A 15,805-nucleotide genomic window follows, 5' to 3' on the forward strand; every position below is an offset into this window, starting at 1 on the left:
TTTATTTGCAACTTTTTGAGAAAGCGCCACAATGCTTTCCACAGTGGTTGCACCATTTTACACTCCCACCAACAGTGAATAAGCGTTCCAGTCTCTCCATAACCTCGCCAGCATTTGTTGCTTGCTGTTCTGTTAAATTTTGCTAGTCTTACTGGAGTGAGATGATATCTCATGGTTGTCTTGATTTGATACTCTTTGGTTTTAATATAGCATTCCATTTCCATGATGAGACTATTCAGCTCACCATTGATTGCACTTGGTTAAGGAAAATACTTGCCTTAAAGCAAGTTTCCATAAAAGAAATTTTATCCCACTAGATTCTATTCTCTCAGTGAATAGATTTATATCCCAATAAATGTTATCCCAAATTTTATGCCAATAACACTCAATCTGTTAGAAGTGGTGGGGAACTTCTAATAGACTGTTAATCTTCCACAGGAAGAGAAGCAAGCAACCAGAGTCAGCAACATGTAAAATTATTGTAGTGTATTTATGAAAATTGCTCATGGGCTGCACAATTTGCAAAAGCATATAGAACACCTGTTATTTGCATGAAAATAGAGTCATAAATAGAGTCATTGTCCCAGCACCACTTGTTGAATAAACTCTACTTTCCCTGATAAAGAGTCCTGACATTTTGGAAAGAATGAACTCATGCTGCAGCTAACTGAAATGTTGAAAGTCTACCCAGAGACTCTTCAGGAGAAAGGCATGGAAATTTACTTAACAAAAATCAGACATTGAGAACTCCACGGAGATGCTCTACTCTAACACGTGTATAAGGTCACACCATAAGTCAGAATTCACCTCAGTGATAAGTAGTCAAACCCATCTCCCCCCACCCCCCAGCACCCCGAGTTGCCTTGGCATTATTAAAAATCACCCTTACTGCACATATGTTGTTAAACTGTTTTATTCTCTTTTCTGGAAGAAATGCCACGATGGAACGCTCGGTTGCTTGTGGCTTTCTTTTTGCCACAAGTGGATGTCGGCAGAGCGGACTTGCCGATGAACTGGGAGTCTCTGGCCCCAGAGGTTGCCAGCATTTGGACGTGCCTGAATGGTAAAATTCTGAAGGGCCCTCAGGCCTGTTTTCATTGTTTTTGTTCAAACATTCTTCTAGGTCATATAGTCCTAGTGTGTCCCCTGACCATACAGTAGTAACTTGTGGTTGCTGTGAAGCTGAACACTGTGACACTGATGTGTCAAATGTGTTAATGGTTGGTTACCCATGGTGGACAGTGTTTGGTGGTGCTCCCAATTAAAATAAGCTTGGAAGCAGGAGTGGCATCCACTTCCGTAATACTTTGCCTCCGGAAACCCTATGAACCAGGAAAAAGCATGAAAGTCACACAAATGTTGAGGACTTTCATTCATAGGGTCGCTATGAGTTGCCTACGACTTGACGGCACTTAACACAGCAATAACACCAACATAGAGAGAGATCTGTTGGTCTAGTAGACAGAATGTGATGCTACCAAGCCAAAGGTGGGTGACTTCTAATCTATGGCCCTCAGGCCTGTCTTTCATTGTTTTTGTTCAAACATTCTTCTAGGTCGTTTAGGCCTGGTATGTCCACTTGCTGTACAGAGGTAGCTTGTGGTTGCTGCGAAGCTGAACACTGTGACACTGAAGTGTTGAATGTGATAATGGTTACCCATGGTGGACGGTGTTGGGTGGAGCTCCCCGATTAAAACAAGCTTGAAAGCAGGAGTGGCATCCACCTCCGTAAATAGCTTGCCTCTGGAAACCCTACGAACCTGGAGAAAGGATGAAAGTCACACAAGTGTCGAGGACTTTCGTTCATAGGGTTGCTATGAGTTGCCTATGACTTGATGGCATTTAACAACAAAAACAACATTCTTTTGATATATGTCTATCACTATGCCAGTACTACACAACCTTATGAGTGATAACACAGCGAGTACCCAGTTGGTACATGCATCTATGTTGCTGCATGCCATCCAGCCAATTCTAGCACATCATGACCCCATGAGCCATGACAGGGTAGAAGTGCCATGGAAGGTTTATTAAGCTATAATCTTTTATCTGAATAGATGGCAAATACTTTTTCTTTCTTAAAAATAGGTGATTTTAACTTGCCAAGATTTTGTTAGCAACCATAGGTTCTTTAATTCACTGTCATGGTGTCAATTCTATTCATAAGACCCTAGTTCTATAGGGTTTATATCCTACAGAACTGCCTCACATCATGTTTCTCATCTAGGCTGTCAATCTCAAAGGTGAGCAAATTGCCCATCTTTCTTCTGAGAAGTCTTGGTGGGTTCCTTTAGGTACATCATAAATGTTAATTTCCAGCTCCCAACCATAAAACATAAAAACAAATATATTTTTAAATAAGGTACTATTGTTGTTGTTGTTATATGCAATCAAGTGTGTGTGTGTGTGTGTGTGTGTGTGTGTGTGTGTGTGTGTACAGCCTTCAATATGGATTGAAGCTCAATATCAAGAAAACAAAGAGTCTCATCACTGGGCCAATTGGCAGCATCAAAATGGACGGGGAAAAAAATTGAGAAAGCCCACAGTGGGTGATTTTAATCTGCGGCCTTCGGGCCTGTTCTTCTTGGTGGTATAGCACTGTCTGTGCATTACTGTACAGAGGTTGCTGTGATGCTAAACACTGTGACACTGATGTGCCAGATGTGATAATGGTAACCCATGGTGGACAGTGTTTGGTAGAGCTTCCCAATTAAAACAAGCTTGGAAGCAGGAGTGGCATCTACTTCCGAAATGGTTTGCCTCTGGAAAGTCTATGAACAGTTCTCAGGCCTTTCGTTCATAGGGTCCCTATAAGTCTTCTATGACTCAACAGCACCTAACAACAACAAACAGCTTTAGTTTGCTTGGTTCAACAATCAACATTCTTGGCACCAGCAGCCAGGAAATTAAAAGACATATTGCATTGGGAAAGTCTGATGTCAGAGACCTCTTCAAAGTATTGAAGAGCAATGATGTCAGTCTGGAGACTAAAGTATGCTTGATCCAGACCATGGTCTTTGTAAGCACATACTATGCATCAGAGAGCTGGAAAATGACTAGGGAGGATAGAAGGAAAATTGATGCCTTTGAGCTGTGGTGTTGGAGAAGAATATTGAATATAACACAGACTGCCAAGAGAACAGGTTCATCCTGGAGGGGGTTAAACAAGGCTTCTCCTTGGAGGCAAGGACTCTGAAACTTCGTTTGACATACTTTGGACATGTTGCAAGGAGGAACCAGTCCTTGGAGAGGGACGTCATGCTTGGCAGGCTGAAGGGACAGTACAGGTGAGGAAAACGCTTGATGAGATGGATTGATTCAGTGACGGGTAAGGAGTAGGTGTGTCAGAGGATTAGCACAGGATAGAGCAGGTTTTAGGGCTATTGTACATGGGGTCATTATGAGTCACAGGTGACTCGACGGCACATAACAACAACATATATATATATATATACAATAACTCTGAATGTTGATCGTGGAGCCAAGCAAACGAAAGCTATTAATAATCCTGAACTCTTCACCATCCATAATGATGCTTCCAGTTGGCTCAGTGGTGAGAATCTTTGTCTTCTTGACATTGAGCTTCAATCCATATTGAAGGCTGCAGTTCTTGACCCTCTGCAGCAAGCTCTTCAGGTCCACCTCCATTTCAGCAAGCAGGTTGTGCTTTCTGCATAACACAGATTGTTGATGAATCTTCTATCAATCCTGAAGCCACACTTCTCCTCATACAGCCTAGCCTCCCAGATAATCTGTTCTGCATATAGGTTGAAAAGAAGAGTAAAATCCTTGGAAGCAGAAGTGGCATCCAATTTCTAAACAACGTAACTCTGGAAACTCTATGAATGTTGAAAAACGACAATAGTTATAGAAAGGAATCAGGTCTTTTGTTCATAGGGTCGCTATGAGTTGGCAATCAACAACAACACAGAATAAAATCTACTGGCATCAATTTTAAAAACTCTTTAATTAAATGCTTAGGCAAAGTAATACTATGTCAATTTATTGTCAAATATAATTTTCTAAATACACCATTGTTTTGAAAACAATTTATTTCTCATTTTCCAACAATTTCAAAGCACGTTCATGTTCTTGTTGAGCCCACTACAATTCATAGCAATCCTAAGAACAACAGAGCTGACCCTTGTTCTATTCTGGGCCATTCTCCCCATCTCTGCCCATATATTGGAGCCTATTGTTACAGTTTTTATGTCAACCTATCTTGTTGGAGGTTTCTCCTCTGATCTTCACTTTCCCTAGCTTGAGGTCTTTTTCCAAGGACTGGCCTCTCCTGGCAACATGCCCAAAATATGCGAGGCCAAGTTTCACCATCCTTTTCTCTAAGGAACACTGGTTGCACTTCTTCCAACATACTTTTGTTTATTCTTTGACAGTTCAAGGGCTATTCAGTACTCCTCTCTCCCAAAACTGCCAGGAATTGAATATTATACCTAGCCAAATAATGCCAAACGCATTATCATTACAACAAAAGTGCTTATTCACTGCCTGAAATGGATGCATTTAAATGTATGATAATGAAGTGACGTCCCGTGCGCCTTTAAAGTAAAATTATTTAGGGGCTCGGAAGGTTTAAGAAGTTCTTAAGAGGAAAAAGGCACAACTTTATGAATACATCCGTGTCAAAGAACTGTTACGTCCCAAAACTATGAAATACAGTTTTTGCAGCCTCAAGGAAATCCAAAGGCACATTATTTGCTGTCGTTGGGACTTGACTCGTCCGTCCAAGCAGTGGGCAATCAGACATACTCTTGTGACTTTTCCCCTCTCCATGACTCACAAGCTAAAGCTGCGAGTAAGCCGCGAGCTCCCAGGGTCCAGGGACCTCGCTTCTAGGCAACATCCACTCAAGTCCTAAACTATTCAGCCTTCTCTTTGGCCCGCCTGGCCCCGAGATCCGCACATGCGTATATCCAATACAACCAGGTTAAAGCGCTCCCCCTTCGCCGGATCTCCACGCCCAGCTGCCACGCAGCCGGTCCTCTTGCCCTTTTACTGGCGGTTGGCTTCACTAGTCAGGCAATGCGCATGTGCAAAGTCAAGCCTCCAGAGAGCCCTCTGCCTTGAAGGGGTGGGGCGGCAGGCGGGACCCAGGGTCCTGCGCAAGCTCGGAGCATGCGCAGCACGGCGGCTGAGGCGCCAGCTGTCGATTTGGACGTTCTGGGGAGGTAGCGCATGCGCGAGTGTACGCGGTGCCGGCGAAGAGGGGAGCCTGACGACTCGGAAATTTGAATACCACAGTAGCATGGAGTGTGACCTCATGGAGACTGATATCTTGGAGTCGTTGGAAGATCTAGGGTAAGAGTGCCATGGCATGAGTCTTCCGAACTCTACACTGCCTGCCCCTCGGCAACTCTTCCGCCCCAGTTTGAGACACTCCTGCCTCCTTGCCGCACCCCGTGGCTCCTGGGCTCTCGCCCCTCTGTCGCCCCGGGAACCCCAATGCCACGTCCACTGCTTGCTTCACTGGCTTGAGGCCCTTCTCTCTGACTCCCCTGGGTCCTTCCTGTGATCTCTGCAGCCGAGTTAACCAGCAGGGTTTGTCAGTCATGCGTGTCATTGTCTGGGCGCTGGTTCTCAACCCCCCGCCCTCAGCTGCTTTTTTTCCCCCTCTCAATCCACCTGCCCTCGCTCCCACTCCGGAGGTTGCTAAAGTTGCTTATGTGTTTTCCCTACTTGCCCCCCGAACTTCATGTCTGTCTACTCTTAAGCCTCTGCTCCTGCCCCACCTCGCTTCTTGCCTTTGCTCAGTCATCTCCGCATGTATCCTGGTTTCCCCGATCCTCCTGTCTGTGCTCTGCATCCGTCCCCCAGCCGGCTCGCTGGAACACCTCAGCTATCCCCATCTCCAAGGGGACCACCGAGTGAACCCTTGCCTCACTTACCAGTCAGCTTCATTGAGCACCCGTGGCCCTTAGGATCGTCTTCGCGCATCCAGCCCTTGCATATATTTCAGTTTCTCCACCTGAAATTACCTAGCCACAGTTTTCTAGTATCTGTCTACAAGCTTATCCCACCTAGATCAGTACACTCCTAAAACTTGAAGACTTCTGAACCCCATTGGATAAATGGGATTCCAGAAAGAAATTGTATGATTAAATGTTACAGGTGATACAAAAACTGCACATTTAGCTGTGTTTATAAAATAGCAAAACCTTTATCCTTTAATGCTTCTCTTATCCTCTCCTTTTATTTTAAATGGCATAGAAACCTTTGGAGCAACCCTTTCCTCTTTAGAAAAGGATCGAGCTCTCAGAGATAGCCTATTTAAGTAACTTGCTGTGTTGGTAGAAATATTTACACAAGATAGTAGTGCTTTATCTTTTTTTTTTTTCCTGGTCAAAGTGAATTATGGTTCTTCTTTTCTATGAAACTTGAATAGTTAATATTCTCAACATGGAGACTTATGACTTTGATTAGGCACAAGTATAAGTCATATTTGGCAAAATACTTGTGTGTATGTGTGTGTGTGTGTGTGTGCGCGCGCGTGTGTGTGTGTGTGTGTGCGCGCGTTCTCTGGCTGGATTACCTGCCCACATATAATACCATTCATTCAGCAAACAGTTTCGAAGAACACTTGTGTGGCTGAGATCCCACTCTGCATAGGTCTAGGCTGCCTGAGAATAGATGCTGTCCTCCTCAGTATTGTTCTTTTGCCCTTTCCCCACTACATCATCTTTTCTTGTTTTGAGGAATTCAATGAGAAATACTGTAACTGAATGATAGTACCTCTTACCTCTACCTAGGCACAACGCATAGGAGGAGTTTGGTAACATGGTTAAATAAACCAATGAAGTCCAAATGTAAAATACAAGAAGTAATGTCTAGACCTGATGTCTTTATCGTACCGCTTAATAATAACATGCGGTTTTAAAATCTAGATGCCAGACCACACACAGTCTCATTTTTTGTGTGTATCATTTTTTTCCATTTAATAAATGAACGTGTACTTAATGTTTACAAGGTTCAAGTATTGCCATGTCTCTAACATAACTATACGTCTGAACATCAAGTTATCTAAGGTATATTTAATATATCATCTTTAATTTTGGTGTTTTTGTCAGTATTTAAAAGAACTTAAGATAATCTTCTGAAGAACATGTACTTTAAAATTGGTGAAATTTGAATGTGAAGGAATTAGAAAAGATCCAGTGAGATACTAGAGGGCATAGATCAGTGCTATCACTTGTTAGTCTGACTTTAATACTTTAGTTAATTAAGAAAATAAGCCTTTGATAAGAACTTTCAGTAAAATGTGGATGACATAATTTAGTAATCTTTAAGTATTTGCATGATTTGAGACATTTACCATTTATTTTTCTAATTTTTATATACTTGTAAATGTATTTACAAGTCTAGAAATGATTCATAATTTCTTTACTGTTATTACTTAATTATACTTAGATGGAAATACTAATTTAAAATAAATAAGTTGTGTTTTTCTAAATTGTGGTTTCTAATTTGCCAGTTACAAGGGTCCTTTGTTGGACGATGGCGCACTGTCTCAGGCAGTCTCTGGTGGAGCCAGTTCCCCGGAATTTACCAAACTCTGTGCTTGGCTGGTGTCTGAATTAAGAGTGCTTTGTAAACTAGAGGAAAATGTGCAAGCAACTAATAGTAAGTAAACATTCACTTTTTTGTACAAAATATTAATTAAAATATGGTATTTCTGTTTAAACATTATTGTTTGAAATGAAATTTCAGGTTTTTTCATGAAGATTAAAAGAAATTTGTAAAGAAGCTAGGATTCTTTCCTGCATTGTATTTGGAGATAAGATGGTTCAGAAGTTGAAAAACCAGAATATAGTTATGTAACTATTAAAAAGTTGTAAAGTTTAAAAAGACATTAATATACAGAGAAACGAAGATCACAAATACGGACAGATTGAGCTTCCCATATTCTATAAAACATGATTGTGATAGTTTTGTGGCTAGAACTAGAAATTGGAGTGCTTTTCTCCAGAAAACCATGTAGTATGTAAAGTAATTGGATTATAATTCTGTTACACATAGAAAGAAAGAATGCCTTGTTAAGAAGCTTCCTGTATTATAGGAAAGAAGCAGTAGATACTTAGGGAATGTAGTTGAAACTTCAACACAACCAGATTTATGAGGGTGAAAGTTGTATTGTATCTGCCATTTTTGTTGTCATTTTGGTATTTTTTAACTCCACAAAAGGGACAAAAGCTATGAATCTGACACTTCATCTAGTTCCCTCTTATTCTAGATAAACCTACTCTCCTACTACTTTATCACTGACTCACTGACATTTTGCATTTATGAAGATAATAAAAAATTAGTTGTTTGGCTGTTTTGCTCATTAATCACATGCATATGATGGTAAAGAACCCCAAGGATGTGAATGCCAATGTGCAAGTCAAGAGTAACTCTGGCTGCAGAAGTTAAGATCATGGCTTACTTTGGCAGGGCCATGATTCTTGGTGGTTTAGCAGTTATGCCATGGTATAATTTGGAAGTCTCTAGGTGATGTAGTCATCCTCCTTATTTTCATAGTGCCAACTCTCATGTAACCTTGTAATCTCTGGATCTAAACCATGTTCGCAATTGAGCATATGTAATAGGAGAAAAAGGAAAATGCCCACTATTAATCTTTCTTTATGAGAATTAAAGACATAAAAGTGTGAAGAGCTCATATGGGACTTCCTTAATTTTCAATGTTAACCGGTTCTTTCTGGTACAGTGAAAACTTCATCTTACATACTTCAGGCATGTTGCTAGGAAAGGCTGTTCCTTGTAGAGGGACAACATGCTTGGAAAGGCAGAGGAGTCAGCAAAGGAGAGGAAGGACTCTTAAACCAGGTGGATAGATACAGTGACTATAGCATTGGGCTCAGTATATCAGAGATGATGAGGATGGCATAAGATAAAACAAAGTTCAGTTTTGTCGTTCATAGGATCGCTGTGGCTCCTACTCGGTGGCGCTGAACAAGTGTAAAAATTAGCTTCATTATTTGAAATATATTTAATGTTTAGATTTTTGTCTGATGCAAGAGTCTAGTATAACATAGTAGAAACAGAAATTTATAGTTATTGAGCACTGAGTATGTTCTGTGCACTACCTCTGAAGTACTTTTCTACATTAAACAGGGAATCACAAAGAGGTTAAATGCATCATCTGAGACAGGCAATGGTAGGGCCAGAATTCAAATCCAGCATTCTTATTGGGGAGCCAGTGCTCTTGTTTCTTAACTGCTTTTTTCTCTTATATCTAAACTTAACATTTCAGAGATGGTAGAAACCTCTTAAAACACTTCTGCTAGATGACTTTGGAAGCAGGAGTGGCATCCACTTCCTAAATAGCATACCTCTGGAAACTCTATGAACTTTGAGAAATGTCAGTGGTTGTAGAAGAGCTTCAGGCATTATGTTCATGGCATCACTATGAGTCGTGCTCAACTCGAAGGCAATCAGCAACAGCAAGATAACTATTTTTAACCCAGAGCCCATTTGTTTAAAGGACCTGCTATCTAGAAGCCAGTGTATAAAACAGTAACTGTTTTACTTGAGGCTGAGAAGAGCTATAGTTAGCACACTATCCCCTTCATCCTCCCACCTGCACAATAAAAAGGAGCTTTCTGGTACTTTGGGGTTCCCAGAACACAATTTGCAAAACATTGGTAATTAAGTTTTCTCATTTTACAGATGAGAAGGTGGACCAAGGTTAAGTGCCTCAAGCAGTTTTTGTGTGTTAATTTTTATCTCTGTTCTTGTTGGATATTGTTTTGTGTTGGTTTGTGCCTTCCTCAAATTTGCTGTTGTAAACATTAAGTATAGTCCAAAGGTGACGCCTTTGTAGCAGCCACTTTGTCAGATCTTCTTGAGGGTCTTCTTTTTGGCTGACCCTCCACTCTGCTGGGCATGAGGTTCTCCAGGGACTGACTTGTCCTGATAACATGGCCAAAGTATGTGAGACTGAATCTCACCAGACTCGCTTCTAAGAAGGAACGCCCTAGCTGTATTTCTTCCATGACAGGTATAGTTGTTTGGGTTTTTTTGGCAGTGGTGATAAATTCAGTAGTCTTCACAATTTAAAGATGTCAGTTCTTCTTTGACCTTCTTATTCATTATGTAATTTCACATGCATATGAGGCAATTGAAAATATTATGGATTAGGTGAGGCATATTTTAAGCCTAAAAGTGACATCCTTTTTCTCTTTTTAAAGAGATCTTTGACAGCAGATTTTCTCAGGGCAGTACATTGATTTTTTTTGACAGCTGTTACCATGCCTGTCGATTGTGGATCCAAGTAAAATGAAATCCTTGACAGTTTCCGTCTTTACTCCATTTGTCATTATGTTGCTTACTGTTCCAGTTGTGAGTTTTGCTCAGATTCTCTTGGGGGTAGAAATGGTTAAAGTACTTCACCATTAACTCAAAGGTTGCCAGTTCAAACCTACTCCGTGGCACTATGGAAAATGGCCTGGTGACCCACTGCTAAAGATCACAACCTTTAAATAAACAAAACGCTGTGAAGCACAGTTGTATCCTGCACACGTGGAATTGTCATGAGTCAAAATCAACACAGTGGTAACTGATTTGGGATTTTTGGTTTATTAGTGTTAAATTAGAAACCATAGAAATAATAAGAAAGCTTTATTTTTTCCATTGGCTCACAGAGTGAATTCTATATGATTTTTTGATGTAGGAATTGTTGTTGTTACGGGCCATCAGGTCACCTGCAATTCATAGCAACCCTGTGCACAACAGCTCTGAACCCTGCCCTATCCTGAGCCAGTCTCACTGTCTCCGACACACCATCCCCCATTATTCCAGTCACTGAGTCAATCCATCTCACCCAGGATCTTCCTCTCTTGTGCTGTCCCTCCACCCTTCTCTCCAATGACTGGTTCCTCCTTGCAATATGCCCAGAGTACGACAGATAGAACTTTAAAATCCTTGCCTCGAAGGAGCAGCTGGATTTCACCCTCTTAAGGATAAACCTGTTTGTTCTAGTATATTCAGTACTCTTCTATAGCACCACAAATCAAAGGCATCAATTCTTTTGTCATCCTTAGTTATTGTCAAGCTTCCTGAAACATAGAGAATACACAACTATATGTCATGTTTGCTGTCCTCAGATTTAATATATCTAGAATTAGTAGGCAAAAATTAAGAAATTGATCAGGATACCATAATTAAATGATACCTTTGTAGTTCAGAGGAGGAGAAAGTCAGTGAGTGCCGCAGTACTTAAAGTATCATGATGTTAGGTGCCATCCATTCACCTACAACTCAACAGTGGTGAACAACAGACCTTGTACCATCTCCACCCTGCTCAAGTTCATTCTAGCAGTGACTGTGTCAGACTTTTTAGTCTTTTCAAGGACTATTCTCCTGACAACAGGCCCAAAGTTGGTGAGACAAAATTTTAGCAGCTTTGCTAAACTAGTGCTCTGGTTCCCCTTTCTCCAAGACAGATTTGTTTGTTGTGTTTTTTTTTGGGGGTTTTTTTTTTTTTTTTTGGTGTGTTTTTTGTTTTTTAAAGTCTATAGTGTATTCAGTACCCTTTGCTAGCACACAATTAAAGACATTCATTCCTGTTTCTTATTTATTGACCAACTTTCATATGTATACAAAATAATTGAAAACACCTTGGCTTGAGTCAGACATACTTTAGTCTTTAAATTGACATCCTTGCTGTTTAATGAAGTCCTTGACAGATGATGTACCCAGTGCAGAATATCTTTTGATTTCTGTACTTCTGCTACTATAATTATTGATTGTGGATTCAAGTGAAATGAAATTGACAACTTCAGTCTTTTCTCCTTCAATCATAGTGTTTCCTTTTGGTCCAGTTGTGAGAATTTTTTTTTTTTAATGTTGAGATAGAATTAATATTCAAGGCTGTAGTCGTTGATCTTCAGTAAGAGCTTCACGTCTTTACTTTCAAGCAGTCTGTATCATCTGCATAACATAGGTTGTTAATGAGTTTTCCTCCAATCCTGAGTCCACATTCTTCTGGAGTTATTGCTTAGCAGAAAGGATGGCATTCTGATACACACCTTTTCCGAGAGAGTTCTGTTGACCTAGTGGATAGAAAGTGATGCTACCAAACCAAAGGTGGGTGATTTTCATCTGTGGCACTCAGGCCTAGTTTTAATTGATTTTGGTCAAACATTCTTTTAAGTGGTATAGTACTGGTCCACTTGCTGTACAGAGGTTACTCATGGTTGCTGTGATGCTACACTGACGTGTCAAGTGCGAGAACGGTTACCCATGGTGGACAGTGTTTGGTGGAGCTCCCCGATTAAAACAAGCTTTGAAACAGGAGTGGCATCCACTTCGGAAATAACTTGCCTTTGGAAACTCTATGAACTGGAGAAATGATAAAAGTTATGCAGGTGTTCAGATCCTCCCTTCATAGGGTCACTGTGAGTCGTCTATGACTCGATAGCACTTAACAACAACAACAATAACATACACCTATCCTCATTTTTAAATCGTGAAATATTCACTACCTTGTTCTGTTCAAATAAACTGTTTCTCAGTCTATATATGGGTTATGTATGCATGAGCACAATTACATGTTCTGAAATTCCCATTCTTCTTAGTTTTCTTAATTTGTATAATCCACACTGTCAAATGCCTTCTTATAGTCAGTAAAATACAAGTACACATCATTTGGTTATGCTTTGCTTTCAACTAAGATCCATTTGACATAGCGATGATAACCTTGTGCCATACTCTTTTTCTGAAACCAGCATGAATTTCTGGCATTTCCAACCACTTTTGATAGTAAGATTTTACTTTCGTGTGACATTCGTGATTGTTGTTGTTGTTGTCGTTATGTGCCGTCGAGTCGTTTGCGACTCATAGCGACCTTATGTACAACAGCCCTAAACCCTGCTCTATCCTGTGCCAATCGCACTGCCTCTGATGCACGCATCCCGATTACCCCAGTCACTGAATCAATCCACCTCATAGAGGGTCTTCCCCTCCTGCGCTGTCCCTCTACCCTGCCAAGCATGATATCCCTCTCCAAGGACCTGTCTCTCCTTACAACATGTCCAAAGTATGTCAGACGAAGCCCCAGAATCCTTGCCTCCAAGGAGTAGCCTGGTTTAACCCTCTCTAGGATGAATCTGTTTGTTTTCTTGGCAGTCCATGGAACGTTCAGTACTCTTCTCCAGCACCACAGCTCAAAGGCTTCAATTCTCCTTCCGTCCTCCCTAGTCATTGTCCAACTCTCTGATGCATAACAAGTGATTGCAAAGACCATGGCCTGTATCAGGCGGACCTTAGTCTCCAGAGAGACACCGTTGCTCTTAAGTACTTTAGAGAGGTCCCTAACAGCAGACTTTCTGATCGCAATACTATTGAGTAATTTCTATGTTCTGTTGGATCAACTTTTTTGGAATGATCTTCAGTCAGATAGCTAGGTAGCTGTCTTCCAGGTTTCCTGTTACAGATTAGTGAGCCTGTCCAGAGCTACATCTTGTTTGCTAACATCACGAATTGGTGTTCCATCAGTTCCCTGCACCTTACTTTTTGCCAGTGCCTTTAATACAGCTTGGACACCTTCCTTCGCTTGCTGTGGCTTCTTGATCATATGTTGCTTCCTGACATGGTTTGATGTTAATTTCTTTTTGGTACAGTGATTCTGTGTATTCTATATTCTTTTTTTTTTTTGATGCTTCCACAACATTCAAGATTTTGCCCATAGAATCCTTCAGTACTGCAATTCAAGACTTGGATTTTTTTTTTTCTTTTTCAGTTCTTTTTTGCTTGAAATATGTTCTCTTCTGGTTTTCTAACTTCATGTCTTTGTTACAAAACCTTGCTTTATAGCAAGTTTCAGAGTCTCTTCTGATATTCATTTTGGTCTTTGCTATCTTAATAAATTATATTTTCCTTTCTTTGTGATGTCCTTGCTCTTTATGCCATCTCACAATTCCTCTAGTCATTACTGCTCAGTGCACCAAATATATTATTGGGTTGGTGGATATACTCAAGGTCATATTTTTACTCTTGTGAATTTGTTTTAGTTTAAATTCTATCATATGGTCTCAGGGCTCATTTCTGTCACCAAGGCCATATTTTCCAACTACCAGTTCTCTATTTTGTTTTTAACTTTTGCATCCCAGTCATCCATTTTTATTAATGTATCTTGATTGCATGTTTGAACAATTTCGAACTACAAACTCACTCACTCATTCATTGTCATGCCCAGTGAGTTGGAATCAACTCACAGCTTACCCTCCAAGCAGGTTTTGGGGCCTTTAAATTGAATGAGAAGTGAATGACTGTCTTTTTCCCTTGGAGACTCTGATGGATTTTGGCCACCATAGAGGCATCACTTTTGGATTAGTAGTGAAACACTACAAACTGCAAACCAGAATCCCCTTGATGGATGTTGTTATTAAGGGCCATTGAGTTGAGTGTGACTCAAAGTGACACTGTGAACAAGAGATCTGACTTCTGTCCTAGCCTGCACCATCCTTATCCCCCACACATTTGAATCCATTGCTGCAGACATTACATCAATCCGTCTCATTGAGGAGCTTCTCCTTCGCTGACCCCTCTCCTTTCCAAGCATGATGTCTTTCTCCAAGGAGTAGTATCCTTTCCAAAATACATGTCCAAAATAAGTGAGATGAAGTTACACCAGATTTGCCTCTAAGGAACATTCTGATTGCACTTTCTCCAATGCATAGTTCTTTGTTCTTTTGTCAGTATGTGGGACATTCAACACTCTTCTCAACACCACAACTCAAATGCATTGATTCTTCTGTCATCCTTATTCATTCTCCAGCTCTAAGATGCATAGCAAGTGATTGGAAAGACTGTGGTCTGAATTAGGCACACCTTAGTATTTAATCTGACACTGTTGTTCTTAGGGACTTCAGAGAGATCCTTGACAGACTTTCCCAGTACAATACACCTACTGATCTCCTGACTGGTGGTACCAAGGGTGGTGTTGACTATGGATCCGACCAAGCAAGATAAAATCATTGACAATTTCACTCTTTTCTCCATCTATCATAATATTACCTGTTGGTCTAGTGAAGTTTGCTTGATACTGAGACATAATCCATATTGAAGGCTATAGCAAGAGCTTCAATTTCTCCTCACTTTCAGCTAGCGAGATTGTATCATCTGTAGATTGCTGATGAGTCTTCCTCTAATCCTGATGCCACACTCTTCATAAAGTCCAGTTTGTCATTTGATTTGCTCAGCATCCAGATTAAATAGGTGCAGAGAAAGGGGACAACACAGTCATATAGCTTTCCCAATTTAAACCATGCAGAGTTTCTTGCTGTGGTCAAACAGCAGTTTTTTTTATCTAGGTGTAGATTTCATATAGACACAGTTAAGTGTTTTGGAATTCCCATTCCTCTCAAGGTTGGCCAGAGTTCTTTAAGATCCACACCATCAAATGTCTTTGCATACTAAATAAAACACAAATAGAGATTCTTCTTATCTTCTCTACTTTCATCCAAAATCAGCAATAATATCCCTGGGTGCCACGGCCTCTTCTAAACCCAACTTGAACTTCTGGCAGTTTTCTGTCGGCATACTCTTCTAAGCATTTTTGGATGATTTTCAACAACATTCTGCTTGCATCTGAAATTAATGATACTGTTTGATAATTTCTGTATTCTGTTAGATCACCTTTCTTGAGAATGAGAACAAAATATGGATCTCTTCCAGTCAGTTGGCTAAGTAGTTATCTTTTAAATTTCCTGGCACAGGCTGGTGAGCATATCAAGGCTGCATCTGTTACTTGGAACATGTCAGTTGGTATCCCATTTATTTCTGGGACTTT

General features: G+C 40.5%; 1 protein-coding gene and 1 pseudogene across 1 annotated transcript in view; both read left to right on the forward strand.

Moving 5' to 3' along the window:
• Positions 1-5,085, forward strand: part of LOC102844147 — a 42,241-nt pseudogene extending 37,156 nt beyond the window's left edge.
• A 120-nt stretch (positions 5,086-5,205) lies between these two features.
• FAM98A (family with sequence similarity 98, member A) overlaps positions 5,206-15,805 on the forward strand; it is a 23,826-nt gene continuing 13,226 nt past the window's right edge. The window contains exons 1-2 of the mRNA XM_006882358.1: positions 5,206-5,316; positions 7,487-7,635. Of these exons, the coding sequence (XP_006882420.1) occupies positions 5,264-5,316; positions 7,487-7,635 (202 nt within the window). The 5' untranslated portion in view covers positions 5,206-5,263. The remainder of the gene's footprint in view (positions 5,317-7,486; positions 7,636-15,805) is intronic.

The sequence above is a fragment of the Elephantulus edwardii genome, unplaced genomic scaffold (assembly GCF_000299155.1).
Source record: "Elephantulus edwardii isolate Elephantulus edwardi_28Jun2011 unplaced genomic scaffold, EleEdw1.0 scaffold00019, whole genome shotgun sequence".
In the NCBI taxonomy this organism is placed as follows: Eukaryota; Metazoa; Chordata; class Mammalia; order Macroscelidea; family Macroscelididae; genus Elephantulus; species Elephantulus edwardii.